The sequence below is a fragment of the Fusarium vanettenii genome (assembly GCF_000151355.1).
Source record: "Fusarium vanettenii 77-13-4 chromosome 13 genomic scaffold NECHAsca_47_chr13_1_0, whole genome shotgun sequence".
Lineage (NCBI taxonomy): Eukaryota > Fungi > Ascomycota > Sordariomycetes > Hypocreales > Nectriaceae > Fusarium > Fusarium vanettenii.
Window position 1 is genome coordinate 131604 of NW_003315841.1, and position 19752 is coordinate 151355.

The following is a 19752-nucleotide window of genomic DNA, read 5'->3' on the forward strand; positions in this document are numbered from 1 at the left end:
GGTGGGGTGGGAATGTTGGACAGATGATACCTTGGGGAATTAGCTGACTATAAATGAGTTATTCATAAGAAGAGTGAACAAATAAGCTTTAGGCCTTTGATATGACAAAGATCCTTGAAGAAAGACGTGATCTAACTCTTGGCATATGGGGGGGTGAAACGTGAACATGGGGGGGCACGTTGAAACAAGCTAGTGACTTGGACGAGGAGGGTCACATGAAGAGGCAGCATTAAGCAACACGACAAAGCTAGGTATTGGTTAAGGAATGGTGGATTTTGAGGTTAGCTTGGGTTTAATGTTCCAGTTTAGCTTTTTCCTAACCTGTTGATGATGGCGACACTTCCGCATTCTTCAACCGGGTACGGTGGCGCTGCTGACCACGGCTCGGGTCCGACCTCCGACCTCCGATCCGGGCCCGGATCGGGCTATGTAGGTCCAAGAGCCTCCTGGTGATTACAACAGGCCCGGTTAAGTGAACAGGTGCACAATCTAATTCCCCCTTCCAACCACCGAGAACTTTGGAAACATCGTAGTAACCCTCATTTCTTTGCTAGCTCTCTGCTTTTCGTCGAAACCGTGTCGCTAGGCGTCCTCAGTGACCGGGTCGAAGCATCAGCCTCTGGCCGATCACCTATCCCAGACTCGGTCGATTATCCCTAGCAAAGGTAACCTGAGCATCGCAAGCCCAGTCGCAATCGAGACGAAATCTCCCATTGTCGTTGAGTTCAGAGCCGCCTACGCTTACACCAGCCATGCTCCCTCGTCATTCCAAAAGTTAGGATGAAATAAGATCAACAGTCAAAACGCCAGCTCATCGTCTATTACATCATCGCAAGCCCGAAGTTGGATGTCAGCTTGACCACATCTTTGAGCATCTAGTAAGCCCAGCTGAACAGATAGTGCCATCTCCTCCTCGTGGGATTGAACGACCGCATCGGAGCTGGCTGATTACATAATCCAGGCGCTTCCTTGAGCAGTACCACGTACAGGAGTCTAGTAATGTGCTGTATCACAATAGAGGCCAAAATTGCTTCTAGGGCCGTTGGATAATTTTTTCCATCACAAAATATAGGCTTGCTTAGGTGACATTTGTTATGTATTGCCATGACCGTACCAATCTTGAGCGGGTCAAGCAATTGCACCGCGATTCAGGAGCTAGTTAGGAAGGAGGACAGCCACATGTCTGATTAGATATTGTCAAACTTGAAGAAGCGGAGGGTATTGCCTGGTGATGTGTGGCCTTGCTGTGCATTGTCCTGGTCAAGGAGGAGATTGTCGGAGGAAGCACTGTTCACAGAGACTAATATCACCGGACTAGCACTCGCTCAAATAGACCATAGAGAGTTCTCCATTAACTAACGAAAGCATGTCTCTATTGATGATGAGTCAGGGTCCGCATTTTTCAGACGCCTTTGAGTGGAGGGCACTAGACCAGGGACGAGGCTGGCTCAAAACCATGATGCTAGTGGAGGTAGTCAGGTTTACATAAAATTTGCCATGGCACATCTCCCAGAACCAGTTGGTGTTGTGATAAAAAAATGCGTCTAGTCTCATGCGGTAGTCGAGAGACTGAGTGGCTATGGTTTTGACTTGACGTGCGCATAAATGCACAGCACAATGATAGCATTTCATCAAGGATAAAAACGTGGAGGCCTCTTGGTATAAGGAAGGTCAAGGGGGATATTAGCATCGTGTTTGGTCGACGGTGAGAATGGGAAATTAGAGGTTGCCGAAGAAGAGGGACAAATTCTCAGGGGTCGCGTCTTTATAGCCGCATAGCCGAAAAGGAAGACCGAAGCGGCTGTATACCGGTGACAGTCTACCTTTGACGGTGGCGATGGCCCGCTGAAGTTCAATAGTCAACTCACCGCTAGGCCAAGCACGCCATCACCACAAGAGTAACCCCTAGGCCCTAAGAGTCCGATTCCTGCCTGACTGACAAACTCTGGGATTTGTCTTAAAAAGTATGAGGTTATCCCTTGATTCCAATCGCCGCCACCGCAGATAAACGTCCGAAGCCATCAGACTCCTCGGTTTTAGTCCCCCGACATAACAATTCTAGAGCTGATGGTGAAAGGCTAAAGGCTTTACTTGGCTAAGCAGCAATTATCTAGGGCGAGAAGACGCGCCTCGGGCCTGTCACGGTATTGAATGGTATTACTAGGCTTGACGGCCTCGGCACCGTTGTTAATCTCGCGCTGTTTTATTGCGTCTTATGGGAGGAACAGGATTCACCACGGTTTATATCACGCAGAACTCCCACCCTCACTTCACAGTCTCAGACGGGAACTGATGAGTTTCAAGGTTCTGGCCTGCCTTGCCTGGGCTACCGAGATTCAGACTCATGTAGTAATGAAGTAAATCACTTAGAAGTGTTTGCCCTCTGAGTATGCTATGAGGTTGAATTATTTTTCTGTAAACTGCCACTGGGGTTTGATTTACAATGCCCCTGCAGATATCCACAGGGCCAGGGCCATAGTGTCGTCACGGGTTCCGCCTCTGGTCTCTATATATAGGTATCTCAGACAACACGTGAGGGCTTATGATTCGGAACGGTATGTTCATGTCTAGTTCAGATCCCTTCAATGCAACTTCGGTGGCAATGAAGGAAGAGATACAAGATAACCCTGGGTTGATGCTGCTGCCATGTAAACACCAGGCAATCTACAGCCCTACCATCCTAGAGCCAGCTTGATTGATGCCTCGAGCAATGCACCGCCCTGAAGCTGAGTGGCTTCGTTTGGATGGTAATCACAGCCAACTTCTGAGCCTTGAGAAGGCCAATCAACCAAATGAGTTTTCACACCACGGAGTTGCCGCATCACGTTCTTGAGCACCTGCACAGATATGGATTTCTGCGCATCAGCCTCTGAGGGGTAGTTGTCGCTAAGCATTGGGGAAGACACAAAGAAGAAATGGGCTTTTGGGTAGTGAGATTGTATGCTCCGCACAAACGCAACTAGCGCTTTTGTAAGGTCCGCTGGATCAACCGGATCACGCACACCCAGATAGCTGAAGTCGTTGGTGCCGAGGTTGATCACTACAGCATCTGGTCGCCACGACTTGGGAAATGAGAAACTGTTATCTTTCTCGTTGGCGCCGTAACGTGTGTAAAGGATCGGCATGGGCGGCAGAGGGTCAGGAGGCGTCGAAGCATAGTTGCGGATCAACCCCTTGCCGCTCCAAGCGATGACACTATAGTCTGCACCCAAAGCACGAGCTGCCACAGCGCCGTATGTCTTTCTGTTGTTTTGCAGAATGGCCGAGTCCGTGCAAGGCAGAACCCCATCGAGGCCGTATCCGACCGAGATGGAGTCGCCAATAATCTCAATCTTTCGTTTCGGCACCGTGGTCGGTATTAGAATACCATCTGTGTCGATATCGGTGATGCGAAAAATACCCAGGGAACTCTCGGATCGTTTACGCAACTCGACAGTGTGTGTTCCCTTTGGCAGAGTCGGTGTCGAGATTGAGGTGCCATTCACGTTTCCAATGAGAATTGGGTCGCCACCGTCAATTATTAGATCAACGCTGGAGGTCCCTGTGATGGTGCTAATGCCGATAATGGCCTTTGTACCGTCGAACATGAAAGACACGCCGGTGCTCGGCCATGTAAGCTCCTTGGTCTCTGGGTTGACTCTTCCGACAAAGTTATAGCTCTAGGTACACAGTTCAGAGACGTTGGTTGCTGAGCGAGCAGGGGCGATGAATAGACTTACAGGCCGATGAGCCTTGGTGGAGTGTAGAGGCAGCGTGGCGGCCGTAACGACGGTTGCAAACAAGACGAGTATCGTCACCTTCATGTTGTAGCTAGAAGCCGATGTCTGATGACCTGATCAAAAAGTTTAAGAGTCACTGAGAGGGAGCATCCATTTGAACGGCCCTCACCTTCCTGCTTAAAGGAGCAGTAGTTCATACTATATACTTTGACGGGTCTCCTGATTTCCCTTCCAGGACGGACAGCAAACGTCCGAATTACCCCATTAGCCCAGACTCCACCTTGAAGGCTACCCACCCCGCGCGAAGACGAGGTTCCAACTATATTAGCCTATTTTCAAGATGGTCATGCCCCCTTGATTAGTAGGTGGGTCAAATTGCCACAACCTCGAACTGAGCCAATACAGTCAATAACTGGACAGCTGTTGGTGAACTTTCTACACGTATATCCTCTACAATTGATATTGCAAGTTAAGCCATGATTCTGCAGCCTGTCCTTACTTTAACTCAGTGAGATGGAGAGCGGAGGGCTGTTACGCCCACTATCTTCTCCTACCGGAGCACCAACAACTGCACCGACAACTATAGAGCGAATGATTGAGACCTAAAGCTAGGCCGAGATCAGAAAAAGTCGTTTCTAGTACGTCTCATACAGTAAATTGAAACCTGCAATGGATTGAAAACCTGGACATAACAACTGCTCGTCAGATGGGTGGTCAAGATGCTAATGTGTTCTTCGTCATAGTTAAAGCCCGGCCCTTCATGGGAGAATTGAGCCAAAAGATTGTGAGTGATGGTTATCTGTATGCCTTCCATTGCCTGTATCACTGGTATGACTGGGGGTCTCTCTGAACATGTTAACAAGGCAAGAAAGAAACACTTGCAATTTTGTTCAAGGCACAACATGTAGGGCACGTCGAAAGGCCGCTCGTCTCTCATTCGTAATACTATCATTGAGATCTGAAGCGGGCGTAGGGTGATGATGATGAAATGGTCAGTTGTCAGTTAAATCACTCCCTTGCTACCCTATAAGCTAATCACAGCCAGGCACCATCCGTCTACATGTCAACGGAACCAACTCCAAGTCACAGGTTAGCGAGGTTGATCTAGAATGAGGACTGACTGTGGTCAAAATGATGTTAAGCATTGTGACTATGCTGTTGGCCGTTTTCGCATGCTCAAGCTGGATAACAAGACTGGCATGGGAATAGAAGCTGCTATCGCTTCTCAACGCCGCTGTCAGTCAACTTTCCAGTGTTCTTGATCCAAATGTGAGTGAAATTCCCGGTCTCTTCCTTACCACTTTTTTTTCGTTAGTTTTTACGATACTGTTTCAAAGTAAAGCTTAAAACTGTTCTTGCCACTAGTTATACCTAACAGCAGGAGATCAACTGGGCCTGCCCAAAGCTTTTCGTAAGGTTCAAGACATGAACCAATGAGTACGTCCAATCGGAGCAAAGAGAATATGCTAAATGTCAAGAAAGACAGCGAAAATCTTCTCTCTCCTCTTGATCGATTTGTTTGGATACTCGTCAACGGGTCTGCCAGTGTTTTTGAATCAGAACGGGAGGCTTGCAGAGGACCCTCACAGAGTCTACATTGTAAAATGTTCGAGTCTCCCCTAGCAAGGAGAAGGACTGATTAGGGCTCGTACACGTCATAGTGACCAGGTTTGAGCACGCACACGAACCTGTCCAAATCATCCTTCCTAACCGGATGACCTAAACTTGCTGCATGTATTCTCGATATGACATGGTTATCTATTCTACCTCGATCAGTCACTTCAAGTCCTGCTGATATATTTATATGGAGAACGTCGGCTCCTTAATATGCCAACATCCAACTGAAGCCCGTTTCACCCCGTTTGGCTCAGGTCTGTTCCCCTGGACAGCGTCCTTGTCAACAATGAAATTCTCAAGACTCGAAATTCCTTCCAGCCTCGGAACATCTAGATCTCTGACGCTGCAAATCCTGACAAGCGCTCACTTGGCCATATCAGGAATACAGTAGGTCGGTACTTGTGGGCATGGCTGTCTCACTCCCCCTACTAGCTTAGCTACAAGCCTCCTCAATCGAACATGTTGGCCCGGACCGGATCGCCGAAGGATCTCGAGTCAACGCCGTTCTCTTTTAGTAAGCCAGAAGCCGCAATAAACGCACCGCCGTTCTTGAACTTGGAGATCCCCTGCTGGAAATGCCGGCCTTTCTTGACGCCGCTTTGAGCCTGAAGGGGGATAAGTCTTAGCTTGCTCCTAATAGCTCGAAGGGGTCCAAAAGAGTACATATGGCGTTTAATGAGGACAGGACTGTAAGCTAGTTGGTGGATGTCGCCTAAGATGGCAATGCCGCCTGCACCAGATTGAGATCCAACATTTAACTACGTCGATGGGCCGGAGAGCAGTTCATTTAAGTGATATTGTGGAATAGAATGCCCCTACAGAATTATCCAGCGAAGACTACTCGTCTCGGCATTTTCTGCGGCTCGAGTGGGAAACCGCCAGTGGATTCAGCTGTCTACTGTTCGTCTTCTAACTCTCGCATCTTAATAGACACCAATGAGATCCTCTAAGAGGCTGAAAGTACCGGACCTCACGCTTGAGACATTTGTGAGGGCACCAAGGTCAAGCGCGACAAGGTTCCTGAGAAAACATAGCTTCATGATACATGAGGCCAGGCGGCGAGGAGCGAAAACACACACACCCCCGCTCAGCTAGCTTCTCGCTTCCGCGGGAGATCAAAGATGGCTAGATTGCGTCAATGCCATTTTTATTCATGTGCCATACCCGCCAGTCCAGCCATCGAATACTGGATGGGCGAGACTCGGCATGAGAGGTAGAAGATGAAAGCCGGCGCCTGGACGAGATCATGGCGTTGGCAGCGACAGCGCCGTCTAGCAGCATTGCAGGCCCCCTTTAGTCTCTTTAAAGATGCATGACGAGCTTGTCTCTTTTCCTCCTCAGCAACGTCTCTACATAAGATCATTAGTCAAACCCCAGTGAAAGCTATCATGAAAAAGATTGAAAAAACGCATGATGCACGGTAGTCACCTTGGCTCCCAAGCAAATCAAAGGTTCTTTAGGCATACTCTCACTACTAGGAATCTATTGGCCGGTGGATATTCTAGGCCTGACTGGAAAAATGGATTTAAGCCACCGGATAGCCCCTGCTCGGGACCGCGGGATTGAAAGGGTGTACTGCCATAGGCAGATCCAGGATCCCGCGGGATGGGTATTGTGCTATTCCTATCTCATGGCAATCGAATCGTTTCCGTCCCGCCCGACGGAAGAAGGACTACGCCGCTTGCTCTAGGTGCTACTTCTGGCGGGATGGAACGCTTATTATTTCTCTCAACTTAACTCACATCGCGCTTGAATCTTGCCGCCGAGGGACTTCATCCTAACCCTGTTGGCTTTATTGGAGGCAACTTCAACATGACATGGTATGAGGGGGCAAGTTTGACTGGCTAACTGATTCTCATAGGCAATACTTTTCTCCCGTCAAAATTGTGAGAAAAGACGAGTTCGCAAAACTCTCATCCACCATAATTACAGCCCAAACAGTGCCACCGCGCGAAACGCGCAGCTTAGCAATAAATTGTCGCTAGGTTAACACGATGTTGATGCCAATTCCACAGATGCTATGAAGACTGGAACATAAATAACACAGTCAGAACACAACCAAGTCGTCTAACTTATAAGTTCAAGTACCTGACTCAAGAGATCGACTAGGATCCCCACTACTCTCAGCCTGAGTTTTTTTCGATAACTCTACATGGCAAATATAAATACCGGCTCACTTCTGAAGTGTTTAGTACCCATTTATGGCCGTAAAGCCCCATATAATACCCATGTATTAACCCCCCAACCTAACCTGACCCTACCACTCCCATCCCGATACTCTCATCCAAATTCTAAAAACTAGTACATGTCTACTACCCTTCCTACTACTCGCGGATGATTCTTCAAGAGTCACATGTGACCTAGATCTATCGTCTATCACGCAAGGCCACGATGCTCTGGCTCTCCCCAACTCCAAAGACCATACATATCAAGCATCTCAATTACTTGCTACCCGAGTCTTTGTTCTTCTTCTGCTGGCTGAAAAAAAAGTAACGTTGCTTAGTGTCGTTCTCACTCAGGGTCTTCTGCGCCGCCACCATCTCGTCAATCAGCTCTCGGAACTCTCGGTCTGTCTCCTTCGCGGTCCCAGTTCCCAGGCGCGCAATCTCATCGAGAGGCATGCATGCATTGGGACTCGGGGGCTCCCCAGAAGCCCTAACGGTTGTTCGGGAGGTGGCTTCGCTCGGGGCGGTCGCGTTGGGTCGGTTTCGGACGACGGTGGAGGCGCGGCTGGAGGCGGGGGGTTGGCGGGATGGCAATGGAGTACGAAGACACTGTCTTCGGCTTGGAGGCTACCGTGGATGCTTGATGATTGGATAGTCAGGAGACGTACGACCGGGCTAGATCCGCAGCGCGCAACTTACATCGGTTCCAGCGATCCTCGACACCTTCCATGCTACGCTCAAGGGCGATGCGGGCGTTGCTGCTTAGGGCTGACAAGTTAATAGAGCTGGCACGGAGGCTGATGGTCGAGTTTTTGGACGCGTTAGTGCCGGTAGTGTCGCTGGTGATGCTGGCAGCCTTGCAATAATCGTTGAGATACGCGTCTTGCTCCTTGGTGCGGGTACCTGGAGGCATCTTGCTGAGCCGCTGGATCAGCGTGTCGTCGAACTGGTCTGCCATAACGAAAACGGTAGCACGGGAGATACTAAAAGCGGCCGGTGGTGAGGGTTTCTTGAGGAAGAGAGGGTTGAGTAGAAGGGTGAGAATGAGAAAGTGAGATGATGGGTGATAAATATGTCAGTCAAGTTTGAAGCGAGCTCTTTCAAACCCTCTCAAAAGCCTCACCAGCCATTTGTATCTTTATCTTGAAATGGTGTTGCCTGATGTTTTGTCCTGGAGTCCTTTATGCCTAGTGCCTGGCAGTATTCATTGTTAATCCTCTTCCTCCCGAACTGCCAAGCGGATTCTTTGTCTACTGCAAGTTGCCCTATGCCTACGCCATGTATAAAAGAAAGTCCATTCCCGAGCGGGTGATGCCACTAGGCAACCCACGTGTCTTTGATACTGCTTTGAGCACCGTATGGAGACACAAACCATGCAAGATCCCTCCGTTTGCCAGCTCAGCCTCTGGCTGAAGGCAGAGATTCTGCCGACAAAGGAATCAATGAACACGTGACCATGCTCTCCCCTTTCACCAAGTAGGTCAACAGGACAGCCACTTCCTCCTCCCTTCAACATCACACCTGGGCCATCACACCAGCTTGAGTCTCAGGCACTGGTCACTCATTCGGATCCGTTCGACAAGATCGTAGATTCACCGCCATGGGGATCACTAACGACGCCAACGTATGTGCGAATCCCCTCTCAGGTTGTGTATGTGGAACATGTTGACTCACGAGAAACAGACGGCGTGCGGCAAGCCATTGCTCAACTTCAAGAACCCTACCAAAAATTTCACCCTCTGCAACGGCTGCAAGAAGACAGCCTCCCAGCACATGATCCGTGAAAAGTCACAGCCGGCATACTTTGCAACTACCGGCTGCCCGAAACTGGAGCTCGCCCTCTACCTGAAGAAGCCCGACGGCTCCTCCCACTCGCGCGACGTTGGCATGCTCGTCCCGCAAAAGGTCAAGACCTGGCTGTCACGACGTCATTTATCCGTATAGCGGACAGCGTTGGAAGCAGCTTTTACAGACGGTTGTTCCCTTCCCGATCATCAAGATGGAGTAAAGCAGAATTCTGGACGTGGTACCCATAGATTTGACAGTATTAAGCCATGGCTTTTTCATACACTGGATATCTATCGTAGTTGAGTACCTATGGACTCGCCGAGACATTATCCATCCTGAATCGTATATATTAACTCACTAATGTGCTATTAGACTGTTGCGCCTTATTGAATTTGTTATTGTGGCCGATCCTTATCTCTCCTAAAGCGTAATCCTACCCTTCTGCTTAGCCTTTCCCCCAATCCTCGCCCGGTACAGCGGCGATGCGCCAGAAATAACTTGCTTCCCCACAAAGCCAACCCTCCCTGTCATCTTGCCATTCTTGACCGTCAGCGTAAAACCACCGCTATACGCATTATATACATCAGCGAAGAAACCGCTCCTGGCATTGAACACGGACAGCGCGTTGATGAGCGAAAAGGCCGTGTCTGCGGAGACCTTGATCGTGTCCGACTTGACCGAAACACGCGCGAAATCGGTCCGTGAACCGTCTCGAATGCCGCCAAGAAAGGGATTAAGGTAACGGTTGGTCACGTAGTGAATGCTTCCCGCGACGGGATTGCCAGCCGGGTTACCGATCTTGATGACAACATCAACGGGGTTTGCGCCATTTGGACTGTTGACAACCGGAATGCGCTTAATGACAAGGAGTTGCCCGGTGACACGAAATGGGACCAAGTTGCCCTCGTTGCGGCCGTCGAACGCGACATCGTACAAGACGTAGTCGAGTTTGAGTGCCCGCTTCTCGATGCTTGATGCCTTGGTATCTATGTAGTGGCCGGAGAGCCTGGTGACGTTGAAGTGCTCGAGATCAGGCTGGTCCACGACAGGGATGGTATCGTCGTCAAAGATGGAGAGCGCATGGGAGGGAGTGGGTGATGCCAAGGCACAAGCCAACAGCGACACGAGAGTGAATAAATATCTCATCCTTGAACTTAAATGGTTGCTAGTGAAAGCCTGTAGGCAGCTTTTGATCCGCATTTGACTTGTTGCTCCGGAGCAATGGCCATATTTGTATTCTGGGGCTTTTGGTAAGTAACGAGACCCCGCACCGCAAGTGGCGGCTCAGCTCTTCACCGAAATCGTTAATACTCTCGCTTATTTCGACACTATTGTATCGTTACCTTTGTTCCAGACAAGTCGATTATTACACCCTTGCAACGTATTTCATTTCAATTGGTTAAATTTCCTGCACTCTGGCGAAACCACTGGTCTCGACTCTTCCAGCTGCGAGCGAGGATGGCTGGAGGGATCCCAGCTGGAATATTGCCACCCTGTTTCTCAGACGACAGACGACTCTGCAAACTCTTTGGTAGAAAAGGACGATACACCCTTTTACCGATGGAAGCCATATAAACTTAATCATAGGTGAAATGGCCCTGGTTTTGCTCATTGGCATAGGTTAATACGCGCATGAAGCGGAATTTGCATTGCCCTCATATGTCTCAAGGACGCGAGTTGGGTAGCCTAAGGAATATGTCTAATAGGCTGGTCTTTAGCTATGACCCATCCAAACTTCGTGAACTAAGTCCTGTTTGTATCTTGACGGCTGGCTGTCTAGACCCTCAAAAGCTTTACCTCCCCAAGGAAAAGAAAGACAACAGTCTGCGGCAGTTTCATTACAGGCTCCGTTATTTTAGGCTCTTATTCGGAGGGGTTTTCACTTAACCCTTTGCCATTTGCATAGAGACAGACTACATGTGACTACTGGACCACATCATTAAGGTCATCACTCTGCTCTCGGGGTGCTCTGCAGGCATTGTATACTGCTACTTGTCGTCTCGATCCCTATACTCACCTTCTATTGCAGGCAGGAGGAAAGACTAATAAGAGGCCACTGTGCTAATTGGGATATAATGCTATGATGTGTTGATAATGCGTTCTTCAATATGGTTGAAGTCCGGCCCTTGATGGCTTAACTGACCCAGGAGATGGACACAAGGCGACAGCGAAGAGGTAGACGGCACGCGCAACATGAAACCAGACACGCTGAGCAAGTGCTTCTACTAGGGTGCACACCTACCTTTGGCTCGGGGAGAGTTTCTGGACCCTGCAGTGTCACCTCGCGTGCGGATAGATAGAAGGTACTTCTTTGCTCTGAGTGGTCGTTGCTCTATCTGCTCTACATGGCAGCTTGTGGAACTCCTCATCTAACCATCCTGGTTTTTTTATCAACCCAGATACACCTAGCCGCAAAGAACATAAAGAAATAATAACAACTAACCATCTTTGCGGGCTATAGGGGCTAGATAAATACTTCGGTTCTCTAATGAATATATTTAGTCGCATTAAACATGTTGTTAACTTTATTATAAGTGTTATCTAAGGGCTTCTTAGCGTTTAACTTGGAAACGGCATTGTTCTTATTCTGATAGAAAGACATAAGAGTCTCGGGAACTTGAAACACCTCTGCAGAGTTTTTGCCGAGTGTTTTGAGAGCAGGCAAGACTCTTATACAAGTCTGTTTGGATAAAGCCATTCTTATCCTCGAGACTAGCTCCAGTTTCCCTGGCTTGGAACAAGGCAAACGAATCAAGACGCTCCCAAAGCCAGATAGAGATGTAGTCAATTTTGTTTACGAGGCTGAGTTTTCGGTCCCCTGGTGGACTGTGTTCTCGCCGTTAACCCCTATTCACATTCTCGACGCGACTCACTATTACACACTCCTTGTACAGAGTCATCTGCCTTTCTACGATGCCGTGGCAAAGAGCAGTGACTATCGCACAAGCGAGGACAGGGGAAGAAGTTAATTCAGGGATGGTGCTCTACAAGAACCCACCCCGCAAGGCTGAGTTGCATGCTGGCGGGATAGTTTTGGGGATTTGGGACCGACGCCTAGTACTTGCTTGTTGAAGGTGAGATGGTTAATAGAACTGTGTCTATCATATACATATCTCACACTTATTCTAATGGATTGAATGTCAAGGCCAGAATTTCCCCCTTTCCGTCGTACGTAGTCAGATCACTCGTGTTTCCTCCAGTGGTGATGTATAAAATATTCAAATCTCCCTTTCGTCCGAAAGCAGCCGACGTAGGCCTTATCACCGCGGTGCGGCCGAGACCCCCTGCAACCATCTCTTGCGTCCCATTTAGAAAAGCCCGAAAGATGCCATTCTCCGAAACTCCTGCCAGATACGCAACGCCGTAAGGGCTAATAGCGAAATCATCTGCCATGACTCCCTTGCTAATGATCTCATAGGGACCCAAGGCGTGACCACTGGTCGCGTCTACACGCACACGGCCATATAGTCCCCGAGGGGTGTTGACGTAATAAATAAAGTCCTGATGCTTCCTCAAGCCATTAATGCCAAGCAAGGGGCCGAGCTCATCATTGGCAGCCATTGATTCATCTTGCAGCATGACTGCATGGCTTCCATCCTTGGTGTTGAGGCGCCACACAACGCCCAGCTGGCAATCGGCAATGGCAACTATCCCCTCTTGTTGATTTAGCAGCGTCATTCCGTTTAGGGATCCGGCCTTGTCAATGTTGGAAATCAGCCTAGTGCGGGTAACTGCTTTGGTCAAGTCGACCTCCCAGACACGGTTAGGTGTCAGGGCCACATAAACATCGGGAGAGATCTCAGTAATTCCTGTTGCCATTCCAGCGTCGTCGAAACGGTAGATGAGATGTGCTCGGGTGCTTTCGGGCTGATGGGGCGACACGATTTCCCACAACTCGGGTTGGTTCACCAGTGTGACCAAGAGATTTCCATTTGGTCGGACAGCAATGTTCTCGACCCAGGTGCCATGAGGAAATTGATAGACTTGGCGAAGAAGCGACGCCTGAGGGCTAGGGAATGCCTGCCAGAAAAGGAGGGCAGCGATGGGAAGTAAAGAGAAAAGCAAGCGATACATATCGACAAACATGGTATTTGGGTCATCTTCGTCTGAAGGCCCAATGTTGGTGGATGGCTTTTTAAACACCTGGCCAGAATATATAGAACAGGGGAGGCCTTGTCCGGCTGCTGCCACTAATGCAACCTGCTGACACCCGAAAGAGACCTAACAGTAGTCTATCGCGTAGCTTGGCTATCTAATTGGCTCAACCCGGCCGGCCGGAGAGCTTTGTCGGCTCATTGTTCCACTCGTGCATCTTATTCTTTTCTCGCTCCCTTGGCGTGATGTGCTGTGGTAACTTGAACTTCTTCGATCCAGGACAATCGGGACCCCCGGCACGCGGACTTCCAGAAGAGCCCAGCCAAACAGTCTGGATGCCAAATAACGACTCAAGTCTTAAGACATGATGCGTCAATGCCTGCCCATTACACACCTAGTTGGTAACGGAACACAAGCATCGATGAGGCTTTGCGTAATACATCGAAGACAAACTCAGAAAACACATTTATTTTGCACGTTTCGGCAACCCGAAATGTCAATTGCGTGTGCCCTTAACATGCTACACCTCAGGGCATGTCACGATCCGAGCCCTCGCTTTCTGACGGCTAGATCACTCGAGAGTCTTCCTAGTTGTAGAAGGAAGACACCCCGAAGCAATCTCTCAACGACCACAAATGTTTCATATTTATGCGATGCTGCTTCCACACCTCTTATTCATCTTTGCACGTCGAATTATATTTGTTCAAGTGTCCCAAAGCGCTTGAACAGTCAGTCGATCCATAGTCTTACTTTTTGACAGGTTTTGGGGTGTGGATTAATTGCTTGGTTAAACTCAACACGAACTATGGCATGGTCGAGCCCTTAAGCCCTTAAATCTTAATATTAACTATTATCCCAATACTTGTATATTTTTATTAGATAAATAAATAGAGGTATTATATAGAAAAAGCAAGAGCATATAGAAATATTATTTATATATTTTAATAGGTAGAAGTTCTTTTCTTTTTATATACTTGATTTTGTAAACTAAAAAGTCTTTTTAATACTTAGTGATTACTAATAGTAGATATTTTTTTAGCTTTCATTTATAATAGTTAAGAATAAAGGCCGTTCCTAATATTAAAATAGATGACGGGAAAGTGCAGCTTGGTCAAGGGCTCGAAGAAGCCGGGGGGGTAGACTTTGAGCAACCCAACAGAAATAACACACGGGAAAATGCAGCAAGCTCGCTCAATATTGCCGGTTTCAATCTCGTAAGCACTAATCTGGATGTAGTAGGTGGGAGCCAACCTAATTGATTTGCTGACGCGGCGGCTGACGCCCATCACTTTGACGGAAGCTCGACTCAAATGCTTTCCAATCTTCTGCCTACAGTGAATTTCTCATCTTTCAAACGCCGCTATACGCATGCATGGCGACATGAGCACTTTCAAGGCTATCATCGTTGGCGCTGGGCCTGTGGGTTTAGTGCTCGCACATGCGTTACAAGTCTCCAACATCGACTACATGATCGTTGAGCAGCGAGCTCAGGTCCCTCCAGAGCCAGCTTATGGTCTGTTTCTATGGCCTCACATACTGCGAATATTCCATCAGCTGGGCCTTCTAGATGCTGTGGAGGCGGTTGGTCAACCCATGCTTCATTCTATGCACTTCTCAGGTCAAGGTGAGGTCCTCCGTCACGGCCAGGGCTTCGAGGAGCTAGTCATGCTGTGAGTCGAATTCCCTTTCAAAGTAGCTACAGTAGGGCATACTGAATGTTGTTAGGTATGGATATCCAATGATGCTATTCAATCGAGGCAGCTTTGCCAAAACATTGGTGGAAGCACTTGGCAACTGGAAACAACATGTCAAGACAAACAAGAGACTTATCAACATCGTATCCTACGAAGGTGGCGTCACAGTCGAATTCGAGGATGGGAGCTCGGAAAACGGGTCCATGGTCATTGGAGCTGATGGTATCTGGAGCACCGTCAGAGGTCAAATGATGGACAAAGCCCCAGAAGGACTTTTCGACCAGAGCTCGAACCCTTTCGAAGCACCATACGCAGGCGTATTCGGCAGAACAGCTTGCATCGAAGGACTCACTCCTGGAAGTAATATCAACGTTTACCAGCGGGGTACTCACGTCCAAGTTTTCACGTCAGAGACAGAGGCACAACTCATTGCTTATGGCCGCATACCAGTGTCGAGGGAGCGCACACATTTTGGACGGAATAACGCAGAAGATGCTGCCAAGCCCTGGCTGCAGGTTCCCGTGGCCAACGGCGTCACGTTTGGTGATTTGTGGAATAGTAAATCGGCTGGTGGGAGCGCAAACTTTGATGAAGGTGTACTCCGATGGTGGCATTGGGGCAGGATGGTTTTGGTTGGAGATGCAGCACACAAGGTACCCCCACTGAGTGATTCTGGGGATCAGAATATGCTGACATCTGACAGATTAATCCCGTTAGAGGAGCAGGCGCATGCTGCGGCATCGAGGACGCCATCACCTTGGTCAACGTCCTCAAAAGGGTACTACTCTCTAGCCCGAATCCCTCCGAGAAACACTTGCGTCAGGCTTTTATGGCATATCAAGGTACCCGGGAGCCTGCAGCAAGGCTGTGGATGGATATCTCTCGCTTCAGCCTTGATCTATCCACAGGCCCTTCTCAACCCGCATTAAAGGCAGCAAGGATTGCCGACATGAGAACGGTGCCCCTAGTCGCAAATGGGCCAATCTTGGATGCCGTTCCCTTTCCAGAAGAGCACAGTGGATTCATCCCATGGCGAAAGAAGCCACGAAGTCAAATAGTCATGCATAAAGTCAAGTCCCAGCTTTAATAGTTGCGGTGATTCCATACATTGAGATTTGGGACAGACTATTGATGCCCCATTGCAATACGGCTCGCTTCAATACCTTTCTATGTTTGTATCGGCAGTTCAAGTGGTTTCTAAGTATATATCGCAACGTTGGTATTGGTATTCATGAGTTCAATTACAATTATGATTGTCTTCCAGGGCGTATCGACGACATCAGCCCCGACTCATGAGTCTCTCTCCAGCACTCTGATCCATGTATACCACCTTGTCTCCCCTTCTTCGCCACTGTGTTAGCATCGGGTCATGATGTTATGATGTGTTGAACATCTGTTCTTTATTATAGTTGCAGCCCGGCCCTTACACTTCCCACGACTCTATACGGCTTTTATCTTCTGCAACCTCAGATTCGCCCTTTCAGTTGACCCTCCTGATGGCCGACGATTCGTTCTCTGTTTGGGTGTGGAGGGCCGGTTAAATATTCATGGTTCGCTCACCAAGGCAGCCAGCCGAGCCCCATGGACTCTGAGTATTTTGCCTCTGTAGTCCGCTAGAGCCCTCCAGGTGAGGAACCGATCTTTCCAACGTCCGTCTTTGTTACAGTTGCCGTTGGACGATTCTGCGATGAGTTGTACGCTATTACGTTGGTCGCTCAAAACCGACCTTATACAATTAGTGTGTCTTCACAAGTCCTCTGGTAGCGCCAACTCGCCACGGTGTGGTGAGATGTTAGGCCATGAGACCTTTCAACTCGTGCAGTCACCAACCAGTCTCTCGGTTGCCGTTCGATAGGTGAATGGTCACGTAAGAGAGTTTGACTGGGGGAAGGAGTGGTTTACCTCTGAAGATTCTTCGCGACCTTGACCGGAGCTCCTGACGATGCAAGGTAAAGAGGATATTATATTGGCTATGAATACCTACTACTTTGACCTTGTTGTTTGCTTTGCCATTAACACGTCAATGAGGGCAAAGACGGCCAGAGATCCACATAACGAACAGGTCACGCGGCCTCCATTCAAATGGCGACCACTTTACCAACGCCGATGATATGGGTGACTGGCTTGCTTGAGACAGAGTACGAGTAGGAGAAGTCAGGGAGCGCGGGATGATGCATGAGTCTGGAACTGGACTGGCACGTCCAAGGACTGGATGGGGGTTGTTTTGACTGCTCGCTAGTATAGTTTCTTATTAGGGCTCCCTGCCAATTACCTACGTAATTAGTGGCTAAGGCGTTGATATCACTTGCCTTCTCGATCTCTCTCTTGGATACGTGACTCCAGTTATTCGTTCCTGTCTTCCCTTCTCCCACCTGGCCGCTTGATATGTATGCTACCTCCCACTTGGATGATGGCGGTAAGTATGAACCTGTTTTTGTCTCTCTACTTGCAAGATTACCGAAGCTGAGTAGTGTTAATCGGAAAAAGCTTGGTTGCTGAGCCTTGGTTGCATTGAGTGAAACCGGGCTAGTTGGGGTTATCTACAGTTGTCACGATGATACTCTATCAGCGTCAGAGCAATACTACTTGCCTCGGTAAAGCCTGGCATCTGGAAGACAGCATCTGATAGCGCTGCACGGGAAACAGAGCTGACAGACCACCATGCTTGGTTGCATTGGGTCATCGTATACTAGCCTCTTCCAGCTATTTCTGCAATTTACCGTTTCCTCTCTTTTCCGGAGTGTTTCGCCTTGCCCTCTTAGGTGTACATGAGGTTAGAGGATTGGAAAGATTGTGGACTTCGGATGAAGGAAAGCCCGGCCCTTGATAGGTTAACTGAGCCACAAGATCGAACACATCTGCCTTGAAACCGCCCCGGGGCAAAGATTGGTGACCCCTGACTCGAAGACAGGCTTAGGACCTACCCAGGCTATACATCATCAAGTTTAAAACCACCGAGTTGTAGTCAAGAAAGTGTTGAGCTCTCATGAAAGGTGAAAGGGCATCCTTAATGCTTTGGACAGGAGCAGAGACTAGATGGCACGGACACGAGTAACTACCAAATATTGTAGCTATTTCTGAGGGGAAGGAAAAGAAATGGGAGGATCAACTATTCCATCAAGTTATTGTCGCTGTATCAGAACCCCTTTCTGATTGAAGTAGACCATCCGTAATTCTAATTGTCCGCTATTTAAGGGATACCCGAGAAAACTCTCCGCGGCCAACGTAATGCTTCGAGAAATCGAGGCCGATCAATGAGCAGCGCCAAGATTTGCTCAAACACCTGCTTTGCCCACCCCTGAGAATACCAAAAATTCTTTTCTAGACTGAGTAAGAAGACGGAAAAGTAAGCGACTAGGATAAGAGCTTCAGGCCTTCTTTCTTTGATATCAGGTAGTAGACTCTCAGGCAGGCTGAAGAGCCATCCTAGGACTGTCCCGGCTTCCGCGTTCAACCCTGCAAGTGCTATTAACCTCGCCAGGTGATCCATGTGATCTACAGCGCTTTGGTATAACGGGAGAGAGCTCTGGGATACTTGACCACTAAGGAAGTGGCGAAGGCTTTCTAACGCAGCCAAGGTGTCTGAGGGAAGGTAGCTGTTATCAAGGGAACAATGGCTAAGTGGGAGCCGGTGTCAGTTCAATCGATAAACTGGTGTTGATCATGTTAACACTTGCCTGGCAGATACGTCATCAGTATCGGCGAGCCGTACGCCGTAGATAAACGGGGCGAACTCTGACTGGGATAATAGAGGCAGCATAGGGGACAGCATCGTCTCCATCCCCCGAAGAAGGGTCGCAACTTCGAAGAGGTTAAGTAAGGGGTCAGGCAACTTCTGACCATTGAGTCGTAGTGGAAGCGTGAAGGCATGGAGAGTGATGAGAGCAGCGAAACTAAATAGCCCCATCCAGTTCTCATGCTGAGTATCTTCTAATGTGGCACGAAACTGTTCAGAGCCCAAGGCGGAATGATAGCTATGTAGCTGGAGGTACATCTTTTGGTTCGCTGGCTGTAGGTACGCCTGATGGACGGCGCTCATCGCTAGAATGCCGTGGAGGACAAAGGGACTGCGGTAACCCTCGCGTGGAACCGTGACTTGCCATAAGTGTACCATATCCTTTCGGATTGAGAGGGTGGCAGCTGTTATCGTTGTGTAATGATGGATGAGTTCCATGTCGTAATTCCAAAGGTCACATCCGTGGGGCACGCTCAGTGCGTTTGGGCTTTGAGGGGTCCTCAGCCTGTGAATTGAATTCGTTGCCAATATCTCATTGGCCTGCCTCGATTGTTCTGCCTCTAGGATGGGGCTCGCAGATGTGGATGGGTGATTTGCAGTGGCGGGGCTACTCTCAGTGTGGTCATCTTGGGGAGAAAAGCTGCAAATCCGGTTGCGTTTTAGACAGTTGAGGCATGATGGGCGGCTCTCGTCACACTGATAGTGTTAGGGACGTCTCTGGTCACTGTGTGATGGCAATCAACAGGCCGAGGGAGGGTGAGATGATACCTTGACTTTGCGTCGCTTGCAGGTCAAACAGCCATTTCTCGACAACCGGGGTATGTTATCCGACGCTATGTGGCTGCCAGTCACTACTGTCCGGCCAGTACTGTTGAACATCGGATAGGTAGGTAGGTGGGCAGAAGTAAGGAAAGGAATTGCAAGGGTCGACGTTGGGC

The 19752-nt window shown here is 49.0% G+C and overlaps 7 protein-coding genes across 7 annotated transcripts; 2 read left to right on the forward strand and 5 right to left on the reverse strand.

Annotated features, from left to right (window-relative positions):
- Positions 1-2672: 2672 nt before the first annotated feature.
- NECHADRAFT_97898 (uncharacterized protein) lies at positions 2673-3803 on the reverse strand (the record flags this gene model as incomplete). Its single annotated transcript, XM_003041372.1, has 2 exons — positions 2673-3659; positions 3720-3803. 2 exons carry the CDS (start codon positions 3801-3803, stop codon positions 2673-2675), a joined length of 1071 nt encoding a protein of 356 aa, XP_003041418.1.
- A 3974-nt stretch (positions 3804-7777) lies between these two features.
- On the reverse strand, positions 7778-8459 carry NECHADRAFT_87963 (uncharacterized protein; the record flags this gene model as incomplete). Its single annotated transcript, XM_003041373.1, has 2 exons — positions 7778-8066; positions 8170-8459. 2 exons carry the CDS (start codon positions 8457-8459, stop codon positions 7778-7780), a joined length of 579 nt encoding a protein of 192 aa, XP_003041419.1.
- A 498-nt stretch (positions 8460-8957) lies between these two features.
- NECHADRAFT_87964 (uncharacterized protein) lies at positions 8958-9445 on the forward strand (the record flags this gene model as incomplete). Its single annotated transcript, XM_003041333.1, has 2 exons — positions 8958-8977; positions 9148-9445. 2 exons carry the CDS (start codon positions 8958-8960, stop codon positions 9443-9445), a joined length of 318 nt encoding a protein of 105 aa, XP_003041379.1.
- A 264-nt stretch (positions 9446-9709) lies between these two features.
- NECHADRAFT_87965 (uncharacterized protein) lies at positions 9710-10435 on the reverse strand (the record flags this gene model as incomplete). Its single annotated transcript, XM_003041374.1, has 1 exon — positions 9710-10435. The coding sequence occupies one exon, from the start codon at positions 10433-10435 to the stop codon at positions 9710-9712; it is 726 nt and encodes a 241-aa protein (XP_003041420.1).
- A 1974-nt stretch (positions 10436-12409) lies between these two features.
- Positions 12410-13363, reverse strand: NECHADRAFT_54333 (uncharacterized protein; the record flags this gene model as incomplete). Its single annotated transcript, XM_003041375.1, has 1 exon — positions 12410-13363. One exon carries the CDS (start codon positions 13361-13363, stop codon positions 12410-12412), a length of 954 nt encoding a protein of 317 aa, XP_003041421.1.
- A 1401-nt stretch (positions 13364-14764) lies between these two features.
- On the forward strand, positions 14765-16165 carry NECHADRAFT_54408 (uncharacterized protein; the record flags this gene model as incomplete). The annotated part of the gene is made up of 3 exons (XM_003041334.1): positions 14765-15054; positions 15110-15731; positions 15782-16165. The coding sequence occupies 3 exons, from the start codon at positions 14765-14767 to the stop codon at positions 16163-16165; spliced, it is 1296 nt and encodes a 431-aa protein (XP_003041380.1).
- A 2103-nt stretch (positions 16166-18268) lies between these two features.
- On the reverse strand, positions 18269-19282 carry NECHADRAFT_54418 (uncharacterized protein; the record flags this gene model as incomplete). Its single annotated transcript, XM_003041376.1, has 2 exons — positions 18269-18695; positions 18750-19282. Coding segments are annotated over 2 exons (960 nt in total), but the record flags the coding sequence as incomplete, so codon positions are not given.
- Between the last annotated feature and the right edge of the window lie 470 nt (positions 19283-19752).